The sequence below is a fragment of the Vipera ursinii genome (assembly GCF_947247035.1).
Source record: "Vipera ursinii genome assembly, chromosome: 4".
In the NCBI taxonomy this organism is placed as follows: Eukaryota; Metazoa; Chordata; class Lepidosauria; order Squamata; family Viperidae; genus Vipera; species Vipera ursinii.
In genome coordinates this window covers 936,833-958,405 of record NC_139514.1, presented here as the reverse complement: position 1 = coordinate 958,405, position 21,573 = coordinate 936,833, and the positions used below count along the sequence as shown (strand labels likewise).

Here is a 21,573-nt window from a genome sequence, read left to right as displayed (position 1 = left end):
TGCTTGTCATTTAATTCAGGGTCCCCAACCCCCCCTGGTCCGTGGACCGGGACCGGTCTGCAGCATGCCAGCACCCGGGCCGCGCAAACAAGCAAAGCCCCATCTGCGGGATGCAGGCAGCACACACAACCAGGCCCCCTGCGGTCTGCGGAAAAACCTCTCTCCACGGAACCGGTCCCTGGTGCCCGAAAGGTTGGGGGCCTCTGATTTAATTTTATCATTTAGATCACCACCCATCTCATTCAAGGGATTGGGAGGTGTCCAGAATTGGCTGAAAGATGGGCAGCCACATGAAAAAGAGAGAGAGAGAGAGAAAGAGAGATGGATGATAGATGAAGATGATGAAGAAATAGGTAGATATATGATGGATAGATAGGGAATAAGAACCAGAATAGAATAGAGCTGGAAGGGATCTTGGAGGTCTTCCAGTCCAGCCTCAAGCTCAAGCAGGAGACCCTATACCAGGGGTAGGCAACCTTGGCTCTTTTATGACTTGTGGACTTCAACTCCCAGAATTCCTGAGCCAGCATGGGGGAAACTATGGCCCCTTCATGACTGGTGGACTTCAAGTCCCAGAATTCCTCAGCCACCATTAGGGAATCTATGGCCCCTTCATGATTCATGGACTTCCAGAATTCCTCAGCCAGCATTAGGGAAATTTGGCCCCTTCATGATTCATGGACTTCAACTCCCAGAATTCCTCAGCCAGCTTGGCTCAGCTTGGAAACTCCCTTTTCCCTCAGCATTGCTGGCTCAGGAATTCTGGGAGTTGAAGTCCACGAGTCATAAAAGAGCCAAGGTTGCCCACCCCTGCCCTATACCATTTCAGACAAATGGTTGTCCAATCTCTTCTTAAAGACCTCCATTGATGAAACACCCACAACTTCTGGAGGCCAGCTGTTCCACTGGTTAATTGTCCTCGCTGTTAGCCAGGGAGAGGGAGAGAGATAAAGATAAGTAGAGATCTAATAAGGTGATAGATGATGATGATGATGAAGAAGAGATAGGTAGATATATAGAGAGATGTTAGATGGTGGATGGACGGATGGACGGACGGACGAGAGATTTTAGGCAGCTAGGGAGGGAGGGAGGGAGGGAGGATAGACAGACGGGAGGGCTCTGGCCAGAATAAACGCCCCCCCTTTCAGCTCCCCCTTTGATAGTCTTGAGACGGGCAGAGCAGCAGCTCACGGTAGGCAGGCAGGTCGGCTGGCCCGCCAGGTGACTCCGGAGGCTGCCCGCTTGAGGGACCAAGCCTGGAGGGAGGGCTGGTGGTGGGCTTCCCTCGCGGGGTGTCGCCACAGGCAAGAGCGAAGGGGTTGGGACCCATGGGGCCCGTGTGGGCGGGGCTCCTTCCCTGAATGATCTGGGGGGATCCGCTTTTGGGGAGGGTGGGGGCAAGGACAGAGGGGCAGCTGGACTTCCCTCGCTTGTCCCCGATTCTCCAGAGAGGCCTGGAAGAGCAAGTGGAGATTCTGCAGGGGAAGATCGCTCTGCTGCACGACCAGCTGGCCAAGATGACCGGGAGCCCGGTGAAAGGAGAGGTCCTGGGCGACGTCTTGAAGGTGGGAGCCTGGCAGGCCCGGGACCGGCCCAAGCCGGTGGGGGGGGAGGGGGAGGGGGATGCTCCCCGGTTCCCAGTTCAGACTCGTCTCTCAAAGTGAACTTTAGCTTCAACTAATTACTCGTTTATTGGTACCCCTCCTTTACTATTTTATTTTTTTTACAAATAAGGCAGTGAACGTGCCTAATATGCTTTTCCCCTATTTTGCCCACAACCACCCTGTGAGGTGGGTTGTGCTGAGAGAGAGGGACAGGTCCAAAGTCACTCAGCTCTTCTCTTTTTTTTTCTTCCCCTTTCCTAACCCTTCCCCTTCTTCTCCCCTCCTACTTTTCCTCCCTCCCTCCCTCTCCCATTTTCTTCCTCATTTCCATTTCCTTCCTTCCTTCCTTCCTTCCTTCCTTCCTTCCTTCCTTCCTTCCTTCCTTCCTTCCCTCCCTCCTTCCTTCCATCCATCCATCCATCCATCCAACAGTGACTTTCAGTTGCGTGGACTTTGACTCGCAGAACACCCCAGCTAGCAAGGCTGGCTGGGGACTTCTGGGAATGGAGGTCCACCCATCTGTCTGAAAGTATCTACTAAGGTTGAGAAACACCCGCTTTATCTTCTGATCTCCATTCTGGCCCGTTTCTGAACGAGCTCTTTCAACCAGGTTAGGCTAGAGGCGGATTGAAAGCAGAGCCTGTAGATCAGAGAGCGTGGGAAATGAATCTCTGGGCTAACCAGTGTGTCCCCGCTTCCTCCCCTCGCAGCTGGAAGGCCTGAACCAGCAAGTGGAGAGCCTCAGCAGCAAGCAGGCCGAACTGCAAGCCAGCGTCCTGCGCCTCGAAGAGGAGAAGCGTCTTCTGGAGGCCAACCTCCAGTCCGAGAGGAGAAGCTTCGAAGCGGAGAAAGCCCAGTTGACGGGCCTCCTGACGGAGCTGCAGAATTCCAGCTCCGAAATCTCTCGCGCCAAGGAGAAGCTGGAGCAGGACTGCCGGGCCCAGGAGGAATGCTTGATCGCTCAGGCCAACACCCTGACCGCGGAGATCGCCAAGCTGACGGGCTTCCTTCGCCAGAGGGACGAGGAGCTGCTGGCTTTGCATCAGCAGGTGGAAGCCGAGAGGAGCCAGAAGAGCCAGCTGGCCGAGGACTGTGACAAGAAGGAGCAGAGGTCTCGGGCGGCCATTGAAGACCTGAGCCACCAGGTCGACCAGCTGAGCAGCTCCCTAAGGCAGAGCAACCAGAAGGTGTCCCAGATCGAAGCCGCCAGCCAGGAAGAGTACAACAGGATCGCCCAGGAGAAGGAGCTGGCCGTCAGGCAGCTGCAGGAGAAGGAAGTCGAGGTGGCCTCCCTGGCAGAGCGGCTGCAGTCCCTGGAGCAGGCTCGGACCTCTTCCGCTGTGGAGCTCCACCAGGAGAAGATGGAGACCAGCCAGAAGATCCAGGCCCTGGAGGCCAGAGTCTTGGCCCTCACCGCCCAGAGCCAGCAGAGCGAGGCTCAGGCGGCAGCCATCCCAGCCTTGAAAAGCCAGCTGCGGGAAGCTCAGCAGAAACTGGCCGAGAAGGAGAAGCTGGCCAAGGAGCACGCTCGTCTCCAGGAGAGGCTGATGGTCCTGGAGGAGTCCGTCCGCAACACCGAGGGGATCCTGGAGGATGAGAAGAGGAGGGCGGCGGAGTCCCTGGAGAGCAACCTCCGGCAGATCGCGGAGCTGGAGGAGCAGATCCAGGCCCTGACCAAGCACAAGGACCAGGCGGTGGAAGGGATGGTGGAGGAGAAGGCCAAGAGGCAAGCTCTGGAGGGCCAGATCCAGCGCCTGGAAGAGGAATCCAGGAGGAAGCTGGAAGAGCTTCAGCGTCAGCTGGCTGACTTGTCTTCTGCCAAAAGGGAGCTGACGGAACGCAGCGGGCTGGCCCAAACGGCCAGGACGGGACAGGAGCAAAGCGGCCAGAAGTTTCAGGCTGACCAGAAGAAGTTGACCGAGCTGGAAGCCCGGCTGAAAAATCTCAGCGCCCAACACCAAGAAGCTCTGGCTGCTCTTCAAGCCAAATTTTCTCAGGCCGTTTCCCAAGTCAAGGAGAAGACGAGCTCGGAAGAGAAGCTCCGAGCCAAGGTGGCCACTTTGGAGAAGCAGGTGGCCGCGGCACGTCAGGAATCGGCTCAGGCCAAGAAGGATGGGCACGAGGCTGACCAGGAGCTTACAGATACTGTCAAGAGGCTGGCTGAAGAGCAACTGAAGAGACAGGAGCTGGAGGCCAGAGTGAAGCTGCTGGGAGAGCAAACCAGTAAAAACCTGACCACGGCCGAGTCCAGTTTGTCCAGCCTCAGGTCCACTCTGAAGGAGAAAGAGCAGGAGGCGGAACGGGTCTCTGCCCAGGCGAAGACGCTGAAGGCCAAGTTGGAGGAAGCTCTGCAGCAGCAGAAAAGCCAGCTGGCTCAGCACCAGGAGGAAGCCAAGCGGCTGGCAGCGGAGGAGGAGCGGGCCCAAGCCGAGCTGGCCGCAGAGAAGGCCCAGAAGACGGCCCTGGAGGTGCAGCTGCAGAACCTCACCAACGAGCACCGGGTGGAGGTCTCCGGTCTTCAGGAGGAGGTGGCCAGGGCCCAGGACTTGGTGGGTGAGAAGGAGAGGGAGCTGGAGGAGCTGCGGCTGAAGAACGTCTCCCGCTGCGAGGAGCTGAGGGACCTGCAGAAGACGGTGAGCAAGCTGAAAGGAGAGCTGGCCTCAGTGGAGGCGCTGAAGGAGAGGGAGGCCAAGATGGAGAACGAGCTGCAGGGCTTCCTGGAAGTGGCCAGAACCCGGGAAGCAGAGATAGACAGCCTGAAAGCCATCGTTCGCTCCAAGGACACCTCCCTCAAAAGCCTGGAGGAGCAGAAGCTCCAATGGGAGAAGGAGTCGGCCTCCATCCGGGAGCTGTACGAAAAGCAGCTGAAGGACGGTGAAGATCTCCACGGCCAGGTTGGCAAGCTGGAGAAGCAATGCAAGGAGCAGCGGAGCACCATCACCAAGCTGGAGAAGCTGACGGCCTCCTCGAAGGAGCAGCAGCACGCCGAGGCGGAGGCCTTGAAGCGGGAAGCCGGCCATCAGAGGCAGAAGGTCTCAGAGCTGGAGAAGTTGCTGGAGGCGTCCAAGGCCACCGTGGAGAAGCTGAAGAGGGAGCTCCTGGAGACGGAAGAGGAGCTGGTCCGGAGTCGAAAGGCTGTGTCAGGAGCTGAGGAGGAGTTGGCCTCCTTGCGGACCTCGGCTCAGGAGAAGGACAGGTTGGAGGAGAGCTGGAAGGAGCAGATGTCCCGGTACCGGCAGGAAACGGAGAGGAAGGCCAGCCATATCAGCAACCTGGAGCAGGACAGGTCCATCCTGCACCGGCAGCTGATGGAGAAGGAAGCGGAGAGCAAGGACCTCCGGCGCCTGGTCATGGCCGAGTCGGAGAAGAGCAAGAAGTTGGAAGAGAGGCTGAGGCTCCTCCAGTCCGAGATGGCCACAGCGGCTGCCCGGGCGGCGGAGAGGTGCTCCGCCATGAAAGCGGAATCCCAGAGCTCTCAGGAGCAGGCCGAGAAGCTGAGGCTGTCGGTGGACACCCTGAAGAAGGAGCTGAGCAGGCTCTCCAAGCGGGAGGAGGACCTCTGCCAAGAACTCAAGTCCTGGCAGGAGAAGACTTTCCAGAAGGAGCAGCTCCTCGCAGGCCAGCAGCAGGAGTTGGCCGGGGCTCAGGCTTTGATTGGCGAGCTGATGCCCGTCAAGCGCTTGTACCAGCAGCTCCAGGCTGAGCAGGCCTCGCAGGGCGACCGGCATCGGGAAGAGGTGGAGCAGCTACAGAAGTCCACCGGCCTCTTGCAGGCGGAGCTGAGCAGAACCAAGCAGGAGCTCTCGGAGACGCTATCCGTCAAGGAGAGGTTCCTTCAACAAGAGCGCCTTTTCCAGCAGCTTCAAGCGGAGAGCAGCGGGCACGTGGAGCGCCTGGCCACCCTCCAGCGGGCCCACACCCAGCTGGCCGAGGAGAAGAGAGAGCTGGCGGAGAAGGCCACTCAAGGGCAGCAGCGCCTGGATACGGAGCTGGCCCAGGCCAAGCAGAAGCACGCTCTGGAGCTGGAGGCCGCCAGGTTGGGCTCCGAGAAGCTGGTGGCCGGGAGCAAGCGGGAGGTTGAGGAGGCCCAGAAGAAGCTGGAGGCGATGGCCAAGACCTGCGAGGACACCAAGCATCAGCTGATAGCTCAAGTAAGCCCTTGGCCCCTTCCCCGGGGAATTCTTCAAGATGGGAGGGGGCTGTTCTTAAGGATGACCGGTAGAAGAGAACCTTTGCAGAATAGGGTGGTCCCTGCTGTTTTCTTGTGGACGTTTCACGACTTAACTAGGGAACATGGTCAATGCCAGAAGGGTTTGGGGAGGGGAGGGGGAGGGGGAAGATGGTGCTCTGAGCTTGGTAGTTCTTTTTACAGATGATTCATGACCCAACTAGGTAACCTCATCGGTGTGAGGGAGTGTGGTCTTTGTTCCATGTTCATATACAGTATCTATATGCAGATCAGCAGAGATTAATAGCAGATGAACAGTGAAGCAGAAAATAGTTCCCTGATGAAGGAATGGCCAAGGAGAAAACCCAGCAGTACTGGGAGGGCAAGTACTGGGCAGTACTGGGAGGGCAAGCTTCTGTGTATCACCAAAGAGCAGCCCCCCCGCCCCCCCCACACACACCTTCTAGCACTGATAATGTTCCCTAGTTGGGTCTTGAAATGTCTGCTCAGAGAGCACCAGGGACCTCACAGTTAATGACCATCCTGGCCTTTTTGGGGGTGGAGGTCACATCTGCTAAGGAGAGGGTGTAGAGCAGAGCCCGCCGGTCAAGAGTATCTCGGAGGACTCCCAGGTTTGGCTCATGAGCTCAATGCTGACTGCTTGGGAGGTGCCTCCATCCCCTTTGCCCAGCCCTAGACAGGGCAGCCTGTGAAATGAACCACTTGGTCTTACCTGGGACCGGTGGCCTCAGGTAAGGCGGGCTCAGCAGTCTCTTTATTTCTGCTGTCTCTGGGTGGATTTAAGAAGGGAGCAGTGGGGAGGAATTGAGCTGACCGCCCCCCCCAGCACTGCCACAGGCTCTCGGGGGGGGGGAGGCTTTGAGTTGTGATGTCCCAATCTCTATAACCTTTCCTTCTCCCCAACTTGCAGGCAGAGAAGCTGGAGAAGCATCAGCGGGAACAAGCGAAGCAGGTAACGTGCACGGGGTAGCTGGCTGCTTCAATGGCGACTGCACAGCCAGAGCGGCTTCCTCGGTCTCTCCCTCCGAGGTGGACCTGGCGTCTTCCCTGGTGACCTTGCCAGGAGAGGGTGGGGGCTGTGGAGGACCCCTCTGAAGTTGGGGGTTTGCTCCTAGAAACAAGGCCAGAGCAAGGCTGTACGGGGGGTCCTTGACTTAAGGCCACAATTCAGCCTCAAATTTCTGATGCTCAGCGAAACATTTGTTAACTGAGTTTTAAGCCCCATTTTTACGACCTTCCTTGCCACCGTTGTTAAATGAACCACTGAACCTGTTAAGTTAGTCACACGGTGGTTAAGTGAATCTGGCTTCCCCTTTTGACCTTGCTTCTCGGAAGGTCACGCATGCTGATCTCGTGATCCCCGGGACACTGTGGCCCTCATAAATATGAACCAATTGCAAAGGGTCCGAATTTTTATCACGTGACCACGGGGATGGCTACGACGATCCTAAGCATGAAAAACGGTTGTAAGTCCATTTGTCGGTGCCATTGAATGGTCACTGAATAAGCTCTGTTCTAAGTCGAGGAATCCCCGTATAATCCCCAGCTGGATTGTTGTCCAGTTGTCTCAGAATGCCCGTTGGCCAAACTTTCCTTCCCTTGAAAAAAAGAGCGAAGGGTCCCTTACACCAGACGCCAGGCAGCGGTCATCGGGGGTGGGGAGCCCTGAATCTGCTAGCAGGTCCATTCATGCATCTGCTGCTTCCCATGTGGTGATCCAGGACAGTGGGTCCCTGATGCAGCTCCCCAGACAGATCCTTGCTTCTTTCCAGGAAGTCTAGGGCAGCCGTGGAGGTCATCTCTCCCCCCACCAAAGGTTCCCCTTGGAGAGGGGTCTGCATTCTCTCCCTGCCTGGCTTTCCGTGTCTTTCCCCTCTTCCCCCAATCCTGGTCTTGGGGTGGAAACAATCAATGGCAGAGTCCACCACAACCCTCCAGGGGGGTTTGACCTCAACTCCCACCATTCAAGGGGCTGGGGAAGATGGGTGCTGCCTCCTTACCCAGTTGGCTGGCAGACAGAGCTGTGTAAGCCACACATAGGGGCCCGAAAGACTTCTGTGTGAAATGCGGGCCCCATGAGGGCGCTGGGGGGCTGGAGGCTGGGAGAGCCCAGGCAAGGTGGGGGGAGACTTGGAATGATTTCTCCTCCTCTTCCTCCTCCAGGTGGATGAGCTGAAAAAGAAGCTGGCTCAGCAAGAGAAGGCCGGCCAGACCCATCAGCAGAAAGCAAAGGTGGGTGTCCAGCACAGGAACCCTTGCACACACCCTCCACCAGGCCTCAATCTCAGGCCCTCCCAAGAAAAAAGGTCCAGGGCGCATCCCATGGACTGGGATTGGCTTGCACCATTTTATTTCGCTCTTAGTTCCACTCCACCCGTTACTACGATGGGGCGGCTTGCAAGCCAGGGTTCCAGGGGAAAAAGTCCAAGGTGAAGCAGTTCAACACGAGAACACAGCAGCGGGGTTTTGACTAGCTTAAATAGCATCAGAACACAAGTGCAAATAAAAACGTGACAAGATCCTGTCTGGGTCCCATCAGCGGGACCAGAGGTTTAGCCTTCCGATTCGTGCTGGAGCCCATTCTCAGGGAACTTCTCTCTACTTGAATATATGCTTTAGGGTATTCTGCGCACAGTGTGTGATGCCTTCCTGTTGGCTGACTGTTGTTGTGTTGATGGCTGGCGATTGGCTTTTCTTTCGTTGTTCCTCCAAGCCCTCAGCTCCTAAATACCTGATCAGCTGGTGGTAAATCAGCACTCCTCTTGACTGACAAGGGGCCCGTTTCCCAGGCTTCAATCATTTCACGGGCTGTTTTTGTCCCTGCTCAGCCAACAATCTTAGTAGCTGTGAAATTAAACTATGTCCTTGTTTGTTGCAACGTGAGGCTACCAATGAGTTCGGGTCTGACCACTTTGCTTGTGTTTTGCCATCTGGTGGTTAGCTTCCTCCCCGTCTGTCCTACACAGTCACAGGGACAATCCATGCAGGGGATCCGGTAGACTACATTGGAAGTATCTCCTGCCTCCAAGTCATCTTTACAATGCATGATTTGTCCTCATGTGGTAGCCCCTAGGCAGTGCGATGCAAAATACATTTGCCTTCATTCATGAGAGAGAGAGAGAGAAAAGATAATGTTCCAGAAGGAACAGATTGGATGGATGGATGGATAGAAGGAAGGAAGGAAGGAAGGAAGGAAGGAAGGAAGGAAGGATGGATGGAAGGATGGTAGAGACAGACAGATCAGATCAGCCTGCCTCCCAAGAATTGTGAGTGCTCCATCACTGGAGGCTTTCAAGAAAAGACTGGACAGCCATTTATTTGGAATGGAACAGGGCCTCTGCCTTGAGCAAAGGGTTGGACTAGAATACCTCTGTTGTTCTATCAGCCAAGAGGGAAGTGGCCGGGTGAAGCTCGGGGGGTGAGGCAAGGTTCCCATCCCGTTGGGACCTCCGGAGAGAAGGATTGACCCGGGGCCACCCTCTTCCTTGCTTCCTCAAGGGCAGGGCCCCAGGAGAGCATCTCCTCTCTGGAAGCCCCCACCGGTGGGCTGAATTGCTCCGAAGGTCAACACCAACCTCTTGAATTGGGCCCAGAAGCAACTTAGCACATCACAGCTGCTTGATCTTTTAATGTGGGTCGGTCCCGCCCTTCTTGTGAGGCTGAAAAAGGAAGGAAGAGCCCTGGGGGGGCGGGGGTCTGTCTGAGCCCCCCGGGAAAGGGGGCTGAGGTCCGGAGGCAGGAGGACAACTCTGCGTCCTGCCGGGCCTGAAGTTAAAGCCTTCAAAAATCCTGGAGGGCAAGGAACATCAGAAGAGGCCCGGTGGCCACAGTGGGCTTGGAAGGAAGGGACGCTTCCCTCTCTGAGATGGTATGAGGTGTGCCTCCCCCTCCGCAGGCGCGCGAAGAGGAGCTCCGTTCGGAGATGAAGCAGCTGAAGGAGAAGACGGCGGATCTCCAGGCCCAGCTGGCGCAAAAGGAACAGGCCGCCGAGCATTACAAGGCTCAGGTAAGACCCCGGGCGTCTGCCGCCGCCCCCTGCCAGGGCGAGGGGAGGGAAGGGCTTGCAGGAGAGACCCCTTGATGGAAGTTTGAAGGGGTCCGGTCCGCAGACACCTCACGCACTTCACTGTCACTCGGTGCCAGCCTGCCATCGGCTCTGCGTGAGCGGGAGGGGGGAGGATTCAAGGGAAACTAAAAGTTCACTGCGTCTCCCCTGAGATGCTGCTTCAAGGTCAGCCGGCTGGGATCGGGGCACAGCTGCGTGCCAACCTACACTCAAAGCGAACGTTCGAAAAACTTTGTCTCTGAATTTGGATGGACGTGGGGGGGGGCGCAAGGGGAGGCAGCTAAGGGAAGGAAAAGTTCGTCTTGGGGATTTGGGCACGATTTTTCAGTTCTGGCTTTGCGCTCCTGTAATTCCCCTGACCCCCTTCATGGATTACTGCCTTGTCGTGGCGAAGGGGCTTGCGTAATTCAATGAAGCTATGGGCTATGCCGTGCAGGGCCACCCAAGGCGGACAGGTCATAGCAGAGAGTTCTGACAAAACGTGATCCACTGGAGAAGGAAATGGCAACCCACTCCAGTATCTTTGCCATGAAAACCCTATGGACAGTACCAAAAGGCAAAACGATATGACGCTGGAAGATGAGCCCCTCAGGTCGGAAGGCGTCCAACATGCTACTGGGGAAGAGCAGAGGGCTAGTACTAGTAGCGCCAGAAAGAATGAAGCGACTGGGCCAAAGCCGAAAGGACGCTCAGCTGTGGATATGTCTGGTGGTGAAAGGAAAGTCCAATGCTGTAAAGATTTTTTCTCCATAGGAACCTGGAATGTAAGATCCATGAATCAAGGAAAGCTGGACGTGGTCAAACAAGAGAAAACTTGGGTTGAAACTAAACATTAAGAAAACCAAGATCATGGCATCTGGCCCTCTCAATTCCTGGCAAATAGATGGGGAAGAAATGGAGGTAGTGACAGATTTTATTTTCCTTGGCTCCAAGATCACTGCAGATGGGGACCGTAGCCAAGAAATTAAAAGACGCTTGCTCCTTGGGAGGAAAGCCATGGCAAATCTAGACAGCACACTAAAAAGCAGAGACATCACCCTGTCAACAAAAATCCGTATAGTCAAGGCTATGGTCTTCCCAGTTGCAATGTATGGCAGTGAAAGCTGGACCATAAGAAAGGCTGAGCGCCAAAGAATGGAGGCCTTTGAACTCTGGTGCTGGAGAAGACTCCTGCGAGTCCCTTGGCCTGCAAGGCGATCAAACCGGTCAGTCCTAGAGGAGATCAACCCTGACTGCTCTTTAGAAGGGCAGATCCTGAAGCTAAAACTCAAATACTTTGGCCACCTAATGAGAAGGAAGGACTCACTGGAGAAGAGCCTAATGCTGGGAAAGATTGAGGGCAATAGAAGAAGGGGACGACAGAGAATGAGGTGGCTGGATGGAGTCACTGAAGCAGTAGGCGTGAGCTTAGATGGACTCCAGAAGATGGTAGAGGACAGGAAGGCCTGGAGGAACATTGTCCATAGGGTTGCGAGGGGTCGGACACGACTTCGCAACTAACAACAACAACAACAACAATTCCCCTGACGTCTAATCAACTGTACTTTTCTCGGCGCCCGGCACCAAGGGTCGTGGTTCCTGCCGAGAGGTTCGGGCCGAGGCTGAGCGCTCCCCCTTTTCCGGGCTGAGCATTCCCCCTTTTTTCTGTGCCCGTAGATGGACAAGGCGAAGACGCACTACGACGCCAAGAAGCAGCAGAACCAGGAGCTGCTGGAGAAGCTGAAGCGCCTGCAGCACCTGGAGAAGGAGAACGCCGAGCTGAAGGCCGAATCGGAGCGCCTGGCCAAGGAGTTGCAGCGCACGGCCCTGCAGGCCACCGAGTCGGAGCTCAGCCTGAAGAGCCTCACCAGCCAGGTCCGCGTCCTGCAGGCCCAGGTAGGCGGGACGGCCAGCCGGGCGGCTCTGGCCGGGGTGGAATACCAGGAGCGCATCGTTTTATTTATTTTTTTAAAAAAAATTATTTCAGATGGTAGTCCCACTTCAGTTTCAGACTTTGCATCCAAGAGCAGGTAGTCCTCAACTTACGACCACAATTGAGCCCAAAATTTCCGTTGCTAAGCGAGGCAGTCGTTAAGTGATTTTTGCCCCATTTTACAACCTTCCTCGCTACCGTTGTCAAGGGAATCACTGCAGTTTTCTACGTTTACACACACGGTCGTTAAAATGAATCCGGCTTCCCCACTGACTTTGCCGGTCAGGAGGACGCAAAGAGGGGGTCGCGTGACCCCTCCCCCAGGACACTGCGACCGTCATAAGTACAAACCTGTTTCCGAATGTCCGAATTGTGATCCTGTGACCGTGGGGGGGGGGAATGCTGCAAAGACCAGTTGCGGGTCACTATTTTCCGGTGCCGTGGCAATTTCAAGGGGTCACGAAGCAAATGGCGCTGCGTTGAGGATAGCCTTCGGCAGGAGTTCTGAGTTGAGGGGTGCCCCATGGGCTCTGCGGTGGGTCTGCCAAGCCTCCCCTTCCTCTCTGGGGCTTCCGCTTCTAATTCTGCCCAAACTCCACCCCCACCCCCCAGCTGGACTTCTCGGATCGGCAGCTCCGGGAGCAGGGCAAGGTCCAGGCGGCCCTGGAGAGCCTGAAGGGCCAGGAGTCCTTCAAGCAGAGCCCGGCCGACATCAGCACCGACAGCCTGGACCTGAGCACCAGCGACGAAGGGCAGCCCCTCAACTCCACCAGGTAAGATGGCCTTCCGTCGCATCCTGGCCGCCTCCTCCTCCTCCTCCTCCTCCTCCGGCTGTGGAGGGCAGCCTCTGCGCCACAACTCCTGCCCGGTTTTTCCTTCCGTCGCAGAGCGGGGCTGTTGGCTTGCCACAGAACAGAGGCCAATTCTGTTGGGGTCTCTGGTCCTCCCTGAGCTTGGGGGGGGGGCTTTTTGCAGACATTTCACGACCCAACTAGGTAACATTGACTATTGGCGGCATGAAACATCTGTAAGAAAAGCTCAGAGGTCATCAAGGGTGCCACAGTCTGCCTCCTCCTCCTCCTCCTCGCAAACCTCACTCCTTCTAACCCTGATGAGGTCACCTAGGTGGATGGGAAAACGTCTGCAAAAAAACAACAACAACCCACTGGGCTCAGAGAGCAACCGGGACCCCTCAGTTCAATCCTGAGGGGCTACGAATGTTTTCTTCTTTGGGGGTCTTCAGACTTAGTGGGGGGCTGGCTTTCCTGGAGATTATGGTTGGGAGTGGCAGGGCATGAAACATACCTCTTTATTTATCAATTAAGAAAGTTTATAAAGCTGCCCGCAGTGACTCTGGGCAGCTTATAGAAGTAAAAGCCGAACACGTGCCCAAATCACCCACCCACCCCGAGTGCCCCCTGGTAACAGCAGTCGCACCAAGCCCTTCCTCGGTGTGTGTGTGTGTGTCTCCATGCCCTTTGGCAGAACCAGGTCTTCAGGGCCTCTCGAAAGAGGATCAAGGTGGGGGTCGGCCTTATCTCCGCAGAAATGATGTTCCAGAGGGAAGGAGCCACCACGGAGAAGGCCATCCTTCTAGGTCCCACCAGATGGGCCTCCTTAAAGAGGGGGGGATCTGTCGCGCCCCCTTCCTCCCCCCCCCTTTCTCCCAGGATGTCACTGGGAGAAGCTGGCCCTTCCAATCACCTGGCTCCAAACCAGGCAGGGCTTTAGAGGGGGCAACCAGCACCTTGAATCAGGGCCCAGGAGCCGATGGGCAAGCGGTGGAGCTCTCCCAGGGGACCCACCTGCAGATCTAGGCTTGCCCGAGACCACGCAGGCCGCAGCAGGCCAGATTCCCCAGGCTGGGGCTGCCCACCTGGGCGTGGAAGCTTCTGCCAGGCCCTGTTTCCAAGGCCTGCTCCTCCTGCGCGTCTCTCCAGCAGGAAGACTCGCCGTTCTTTGTCCGAATCGGGGGCCGTGGAGTCGTCCAGGACCCCCCAGCAGCTGCCCCACAAGAGGGAGTCCTTGGAGAACCTCTCCTTCACGCCCATCCCCACTCGCTCGCGGTCCAAGCTGGAGAGCAGCGTCGACTCCATCGGCAACATCACCTTGGATTCCGGATGCAAAGCAGTGTCCGGCCGCCGGCGCACCACGCAGCTGATCAACATCACCATGATCAAAGTAAGGGAGTGGGGAGAAACGAAGGGGGCAGCCAGGGTGCCAAACCCTTCCGGGTCCCCCCTGCGCCCGCGGGAACGGAGGGCTGCGTGGTGCAGTGGTGGGCGCCCCTCCCTCGCACGCGGGGCTGCAGATTTCCCGCCAGTTTGGGTCTGACCCCACCCCTGTCTGTCTCCTTTCACAGAAACACCCCAAGCTGGAGCCTTTGGACAGCACCAACGAGTCTTTCGTCAGTCTGCGGTCCTCCGGCTCGGGAGACAGCGGCCAGGAGTCGGTCAAGACCCGCCTGCGTTCGGCAGCGGCCTCCTCCTCCTCCACCCGCTCGCTGGCCAGCCTCCCCTCCCATGAGTCCCTCAGCCGGCTGACCGCCTCTTCGCCCGACGGGACCACCAGCCACGCTGCCCTGAAGAGCCTGCCGGGTTATCGACCCGCCACCCGCCGTTCTCTGAGACACTCCCAGGCCGGGGGCACAAACAGCGGTGAGGGTGGGGGGCACGGGGCGTGGGCGCTGCCGCGTGAGGCGGGGAACCCCGGTCTCCAGGGTGCTGCGAGAGACGGGATTCTCTGGCTTTGCCTCCTGGCTCCACGGTGCTTCTCTTGAGCGACAGCACGATCCTCCACCGCCGTATCCCGGGGGGCTGCAGACTTGGCAGCTTTTACACTTGGGGTCTTCAACGCCCCAACAGCCCTGCTGGCTAAGAAATTCTGTCCACGAGTCTTAAAAGTTGCCAAGCTTGGAGACCCCCTGCTTCAGGGGTCTTCCAACCTGGCCCTTGGATGACTTGTGGACCTCAGCCAGCCCCAATGAATTCTGGGAGTTGAAGTCCACACGTCTTAAAGCAGGCACAGTTGAGAAAGGGCGCTCTGGGGATTCGGCTTCCTCCAGCAGGTGTCAGGTGGACGTACAAACACACACACACACAGACACACAATTGCAGAAAGCTGCCCGGGGGAGCCACCCCCAGACTCGCAGTCCCCCTCCCCGGCTGGGTTGCGCTGAATGACGACCCGTCTGCCCTGCTTCGCTCCCCGCGGGATCTTTCACCCTTTGGGAAGCCTGTCGGCCAATGCCTGCCCCCCCTCTTCCCCCTCTTCCCCCCCCCCCCCGCAGGCCGCAGCAGCTTCTATGCCGGCTCCTGTGACGACGAGCCCGATCAGCTGGATGGCTGGAACCGCATCGCAGAGCTCCAGCAGCGCAACCGGATCTGCCCGCCTCACCTGAAGACCTGCTACCCTCTGGAGTCCCGGGTGAGTGGCGGCCTGGCCGATAAGGGGGGGGGGTCTGCTGGGCCGGGACCCTCAGTGGGTCAGTTCCTCCCCCCCCCAATGCACAAGACATCCGGTTATCCAAGGGTTTAGATTTGGCTTGGTGTGGACAAAGAGATCAGACTTTTATTCAGATCTGGACATAAAACTGGGAAAGATCCGGACAGTTTCACAGCAGGTTTTCATTGTGTCCTTGGTGGCGTCAGGGAGAGAAATATCCGTCCTTCCCACCCACCCACGCCCAAATGTCTCTGTTTACAGGCAGTCCTCGGCTTTACGGCCAGACCTGAGTCCAAAGTTTCTGTGGTTAGGTGAAGTGAGTTTTGCCCCATTTTACGACCTTCCTTGCCACCGTTGTTAAAGGAATCCCTGCAGTTGTTGAGTGAGGAGCGGGGTTGTTAAGGGACTTGGCTTCCTCCGTTGATGTGGCTTGTTGCAAAAGGGGATCACGTCACTCACACACACACGCACACGGGGACAGTGCGGCTGTCATGAATGCAAACCGGTGGCCAAGCCTCGCAGCCTTGATCACGTGACCCTGGGGGGGGCGCTACAGCGGTTGTCGGTGTGAAAAACGAGTCGCTTTTTTCGGGGCTGTTGCTGATGACGGTCACCAAATGAACTGCCGTAAGTCGAGGACTGCTCGTAGTGGCCGGGATCGGCAGCTCTGCCCGAAGACCCCTCTTTTGGGGGGCGGGGGGCTTCTGCTGAACGGTGCTCTGCTTTCTCCCTTGATGTTTTCTCTCCCCCTCCCCCCCCCAAAAGCCCTCTCCGCTGCTGACCACCATCACGGACGAAGAGGTGATGACCGGAGACCCGCGAGAGACCCTCCGGCGGGCCAGCCTGCTGCCCACCCAGATCGTCGAGGGCCCCAGCACCCGCCGCAACACCCTGAGCGCCGCCTGGGCGCTGGGAGGGGTGGCCACGCGGCAGCAGCGGAAGCGCCTTTCGGACGAGCCCCAGACGGGGCCGGGGACCCCCGAGGTGAGCCGCTGCGGGACAGGCGGGCCCTCGGCAGGATCCGGGGCCCGGAGCCTGCGGACGTCGGAGGGCCCCAAATCTGGCAGACTGCGGAGGACGAACGTTGCTGCCGCCCCCCGTCTCTGGGCTGCGGGGGGGGAGGTCTGGTCCTCCCCCTCGGCTGCTGGGGAGGGTCTCTGTGGGGCCTCGGTGGGCGGTGCCCCTCCAGGCACCAACGCCGGCCCCCTGGGGTGGAGGGAGCCCCACAGTGGCTCCCTTTGCGCTGCTCCTTCCTTGGCTGGTCAGTGCTGGTCACCACGATGCAAAAAAGAGGTTGAGATTCTGGGAAAAGTGCGGAGAAGAGCAACAAAGGCGAGGAAAGAGTCGAACCAATGAAGGAATGGTTTCAGGGTTTGGGTTTGGCCAGAGAAAAGAAGGACTAGGGGGGACAGGAGAGCAGAATTCCAGTATTGGGGGGGTGCCACAAAGGGGGGGTGGTCAAATTATTCTCCAAAGCGCCTGAAGGGAGAACAAGAAGCAACGGATGGAAACTCACCAAGGAGAGAAGCAACCTAGAACTAAGGAGGAATTTTCTGACAGTTAGAACAATTAAACCAGTGGAATGACTTGCCTCCAGAAGCTGTGAATGCTCCAACACTGGAAGTTTTTAAGAAGAGACTGGACAGCCATTTGTCTGAAATGGTATAGGGTTTCCTGCCTGAGCAGGGGGTTGGACTAGATTCTAGAAGACCTCCAAGGTCACTTCCAGCTCTGTTCAGATTGATTAATACAGAATAAAGATCACATAAAGTGTTAATACCACTCTATAACGCCTTAGAATACGGCATCCAGTTTTGGTCACCACGATGTAAAAAAGATGTTGAGACTCCGGAAAGAGGGCAGAGAAGAGCAACAAAGAGGATCAGGGGACTGGAGGCTAAAACATACAAAGAACGGTTGCTGGAATTGGGGATGTCTAGTTTAATGAAGAGAAGGACGAGGGGGACAGGAGAGCAGTGTTCCAGTATCTCAGGGGCTGCCCCAAAGAAGAGGGAGCCAAGCTATTCTCCAAAGCGCCTGAAGGCAGGAGAAGAAGCCACGGATGGAAACTCACCAAGGAGAGAAGCAACCTAGAACTAAGGAGAAACTTCCTGACAGTGAGAACAATTAGCCAGTGGAACTGCCTGCCTTCCTGAAGCAGCGAATGCTCCAACACTGGACGTTTTAAAGAAGAGACTGGACAGCCTTCTGTCTGGAATGGTATAGGGTTTCCTGCCTGAGCAGAGGGTTGGACTAGATGACCTCCAAGGTCCCTTCCGACTCTGGCTAATTCTATAATTAGCTGCCCAGAGAAAGAGTGAGGCTCGTCTCCTCGGTGGAAGCTTTTGAAATCCCATCTCTTCCCCCCCCCTCTCTTCTTTTTGTAGCTCAAGAAGTCCTCCACGTGCTTCCCCCGGCCCCAGACCCCCAAGGAGAGGACCGAGGACCGCAAGCAGAGGGTCCTGGGGGGGGACAAGAAGAGCAAACCCCAGCAAGCAGACAAGCAGGTGGGGCCCTCTGGGGGCTTGCAGGAGCAGGTCCAAGTGGTTGTGGGTCACCGGGGGGACCCCAGACTCCTCCACCTCTGTTCAATCAGCCTCTGATGCTTAGAGCAGGGGTCCCCAGACTTGGCAACTTTTAAGACTTGTGGACGTCAACTCCCAGAATTCCCCAGCCAGCACGTGCTGGCTGGGGAATTCTGGGAGCTGACGTCCACAAGTCTTAAAAGTTGCCAAAGTTGGACACAGCATAATTGAAGTACTTGTGAGACCCCAGAGGGTAAAATTAGGGCGCTATTTTAGCTGGAAAAGCTTTTAAACTTTGCTTTTGGGCCACAAACCTAAATCCTCACCCAGAAAAACAAAGTGATTCTTGCCACTGGTCTGTGGTCAGTTCTCAGTGACCACGTAGGTGGATGTTCTCCGTGGCCATCAGTGCCTAACTGGTCCTTTGGGTCTTCCAGAGAGGAGCGCCCACACCAAGTCCTTCCATGTGAAGGGCTAGGGAACTTGGTTTGATCCGAGTCCCACAACTGGGGGCTGTTCCTTTTACGGATTTAATTGTTTTTAGCGTAAGGTCCGCCCTGGCTCTCAAATCCGTGGTTCCCACAGCAGGCCTAGAATTTCTGGCTAGTTGGGTTTCAACACAAGAGAATGTTTGTAGCTGAGGGTGGACCTGTGGGGTCCTTGATGCTCTGGGGGTTTTCTTGCAGGCGTTTCATGACCCGACAAGGTAGCTTCATCAGTGTTAGGAAGGGAGTGGGGTTGGCTCTCTGCAAGCGAACTGTTTGCATATAAACAGAGAGGAAACAACGCTCAGGAAGGAAAAAACCCAGCTCAGAGAGCACCAAGGACCCCACAGTCCTTCCTTCCTTCCTTCCTTCCTTCCTCCCTCCCTCCCTCCCTCCCTCCCTCCCTCCCTTCCTTCCTTCCTTCCTCCCTCCCTCCCTTCCTTCCTTCCTTCCTTCCTTCCTTCCTCCCTCCCTCCCTCCCTCCCTCCCTCCCTTCCTTCCTTCCTCCCTCCCTCCCTCCCTCCCTCCCTCCCTCCCTCCCTCCTTCCTTCCTTCCTTCCTTCCTTCCTTCCTCCCTCCCTCCCTCCCTTCCTTCCTTCCTTCCTTCCTTTCTTCCTTCCTTCCTTCCTTCCTTCCTCCTCTTCCTCCTCTGCACCTCCCCACTCTTCTAGCACTGGTGCTCTTCTGTAGTTCAGTCATGAAACGTCAAAACAACCAAACTCGAAGAGCATCAGGGACCCCACAGTCCTTCCTTCCTCCCTCCCTCCCTCCCTCCCTCCCTTCCTTCCTTCCTTCCTTCCTTCCTCCCTCCCTCCCTCCCTCCCTCCCTTCCTTCCTTCCTCCCTCCCTCCCTCCCTCCCTCCCTCCCTCCCTTCCTTCCTTCCTTCCTTCCTTCCTCCCTCCCTCCCTCCCTTCCTTCCTTCCTTCCTTCCTTCCTTCCTTCCTTCCTTCCTTCCTTCCTCCTCTTCCTCCTCTGCACCTCCCCACTCTTCTAGCACTGGTGCTCTTCTGTAGTTCAGTCATGAAACGTCAAAACAACCAAACTCGAAGAGCATCAGGGACCCCACAGTCCTTCCTTCCTCCCTCCCTCCCTCCCTCCCTCCCTCCCTCCCTCCCTTCCTTCCTTCCTTCCTTCCTTCCTGACTGTAGTTCAGTCATGAAACGTCAAAACAAGCAAACTCGGAGAGCATCAGGGACCCCACAATTTTTCTCCTCCTCCTCCTCCTCCCCCCCGCCCCCTCCTTGATGTTCCCTAGTTGGGCCATGAAGTGTTTGCAGGAAAACCACCAGCTTAGGGGAGCACCAAGGACCCCCAGCTGGATTTGAGCCGAGTTCAGGAAGAACCCCGAGCCGGGGCGTGGGAAAAAGGGGTCTCTTCCTTTAAACTAGGGGGAACTGAAGTGGGGGGAGGAGAACATGACGTATATTATGCTGCCTCCCCAGTCGGAGAGGCGTCAGTCGCTGGCCTTCAGCATCCTGAACACCCCGAAGAAACTGGGGAACAGCCTCTTGCGCCGGGGGGCCAATAGGAAGGTGACCCCCAAGAATTCTCCCCGCAGCGGCAGCCGGAGGTCTCCAAGGACTGCTACATCTTCGCAGGGCAAGGTAAGGCAGTGGGAGGAAGCCCCCAGTTGCCCACCCTCCCCTCCCCAATAGCCTAACCCAGATCTGAGCTGAAAGTACTTTCTGCTGGATGTTCTACGGAGCCCCATTTGTGTGTGTGTGTGTGTGTGTGTGTGTGTGTGTGTGTGTGTGTGTAATTGACATCCTAATACAGGTAGTCCTCGACTTACGACAGTTCACTGGAGGCACTTGTGACCCAGATTGAAAGGAGCTTCGGGGGTTGAGGGGTGGGTAGGAACCCACAAGCCTTGATTCCCAAACCGGGTTAGCTTCTTTGTTCTCCTCCTCCTCCCCCCTCCCCCGTCCTCAGCTGCCCAGCCCGGGCCCTCCCCTCCCTGTCCTTCCTCCCCCCCTCCCCAAATCGGGTCCTTCTGAGCCTCCTTTGCCTCCACAGGTTTCGGGGGCGGCCACACCAGGCAAGTGCGCGCTGGCCCGCTCTGCAGGGTTGCATGCAGCCTTTCCTGTCGGGGGTCTAGTGGAGGCACATGCACACAGGGGTCCCCTCCCCTTTCCCCTCTCCCACACGGGGGGAGGGGCTGGTTTCTGGGTCAAAGCACTGGAGGGGGGGTGCACATCTGTCTGGGAGGGACCCGGCCTCACACTCCGGCTGATTTGCTGGCTCCAGCGGCTTTCCTGCCCTCGGCCAGCCTCGCTCCCCTCTGTTTCTTTTGGGGGGGGTGAGCAGGAGGATTTCCCCCCCACCCCGGCCGGCTGTGTCCAGCGTCCCCAGAGCGTCTCTTTCTCTCTCTGCAGACCAGCTCCAGGTCCCAGAAGGGGAAGTTCTGAGTCCTGCCTGCTTCCTGGCTGCCAATTCCACCACCGCCACCTTCCATCGCTCTGCCGAGGACAGCGGGGAAGGGGCCGCTGCCCCTCTGCCGCTGCCAGCCCCTGGCTCTCCCCGTGGCCTCTCCCCCTGCCTCAAGCAGGCCTAGCAGCTTGGCCTTCTCGCCTCCCTCCCCGTTCACAGCCTGGTGGAGCAGGGCTGACCTCCCCGTTCACAGCCTCTGTGAGTGTTAGGCGCCCTCTTCCTTCCCCTTCCCCCCCTTCCCCCCTCCCCTCCTCTCCTTTCCCCCCCCCACTTTTATCTTCCCTCCCTTTCCTTACTCCTTCTTTTATCTTTCTTTATCATGGGGGGGTCTCCTGCCAGTGCCCCCTCCCCCTTGCAGTCTCGTCCCTCCTGGGTCCCTTGTACTTCTTTCGGGGAGGGCTCAGCTGCCGGGCCACAGACAAAGAGAGTGACCGGGGTGGGGGGGCTCCTCTCTTGCACCTGCTTTCTAGCACTTGGGCCTTGGCCGAGGAGGGGGGTGGGGGGGCTCCGCCGTTCTTTTCGGGGTGGGGAGGGACCGCTCGGGCACACGCCTCTCTTTCTGCCACAGCTTTACTTAGCTTCCTTGCTTCGTATCGCAGACCCGCAGAGCCTGGGTTGGGGCCGGGGGAGGCTTCCAGGTGGGGGTGCCAGAAACTCACCTGGAGCAGGTAGGTGACGGGGAGCCTTCCGCTGTCGGGCTGGGGCGACCCTGGGCGGCCCAGCGAAGCCCTGAGCCCTCAACCGGAGACCCCAGGGAGACCCTGATGGAGGAAGGCTCCCGTGCTGGGGGGGGGCGGCACCACCTGGGTCTTCCCCTGCTTGCACCCTCCACTACTCGCCTTTGTAGAGACGTTAGCAGGAAACGTGTCATTTTAAATAATGTTTCTACTTGTAAATAAATGGTATTTTTCTCCCAA

The 21,573-nt window shown here is 57.4% G+C and overlaps 1 protein-coding gene across 5 annotated transcripts in view; it reads left to right on the top strand.

The window, feature by feature from the left end:
• NUMA1 (nuclear mitotic apparatus protein 1) overlaps window positions 1-21,573 on the top strand; it is a 61,551-nt gene extending 39,978 nt beyond the window's left edge. For 3 of the 5 annotated variants that reach the window (XM_083362084.1, XM_083362085.1, XM_083362086.1), the window contains exons 13-27: window positions 1,449-1,565; window positions 2,315-5,755; window positions 6,704-6,745; window positions 7,957-8,025; window positions 9,689-9,799; window positions 11,516-11,734; window positions 12,384-12,544; window positions 13,712-13,952; window positions 14,134-14,428; window positions 15,061-15,197; window positions 15,981-16,199; window positions 17,603-17,722; window positions 19,669-19,830; window positions 20,243-20,264; window positions 20,602-21,573. In XM_083362084.1, the coding sequence (XP_083218210.1) occupies window positions 1,449-1,565; window positions 2,315-5,755; window positions 6,704-6,745; window positions 7,957-8,025; window positions 9,689-9,799; window positions 11,516-11,734; window positions 12,384-12,544; window positions 13,712-13,952; window positions 14,134-14,428; window positions 15,061-15,197; window positions 15,981-16,199; window positions 17,603-17,722; window positions 19,669-19,830; window positions 20,243-20,264; window positions 20,602-20,780 (5,535 nt within the window). In that variant the 3' untranslated portion in view covers window positions 20,781-21,573. The remainder of the gene's footprint in view (window positions 1-1,448; window positions 1,566-2,314; window positions 5,756-6,703; window positions 6,746-7,956; window positions 8,026-9,688; window positions 9,800-11,515; window positions 11,735-12,383; window positions 12,545-13,711; window positions 13,953-14,133; window positions 14,429-15,060; window positions 15,198-15,980; window positions 16,200-17,602; window positions 17,723-19,668; window positions 19,831-20,242; window positions 20,265-20,601) is intronic. The other 2 variants (XM_083362087.1, XM_083362088.1) reach the window with 2 other exon arrangements.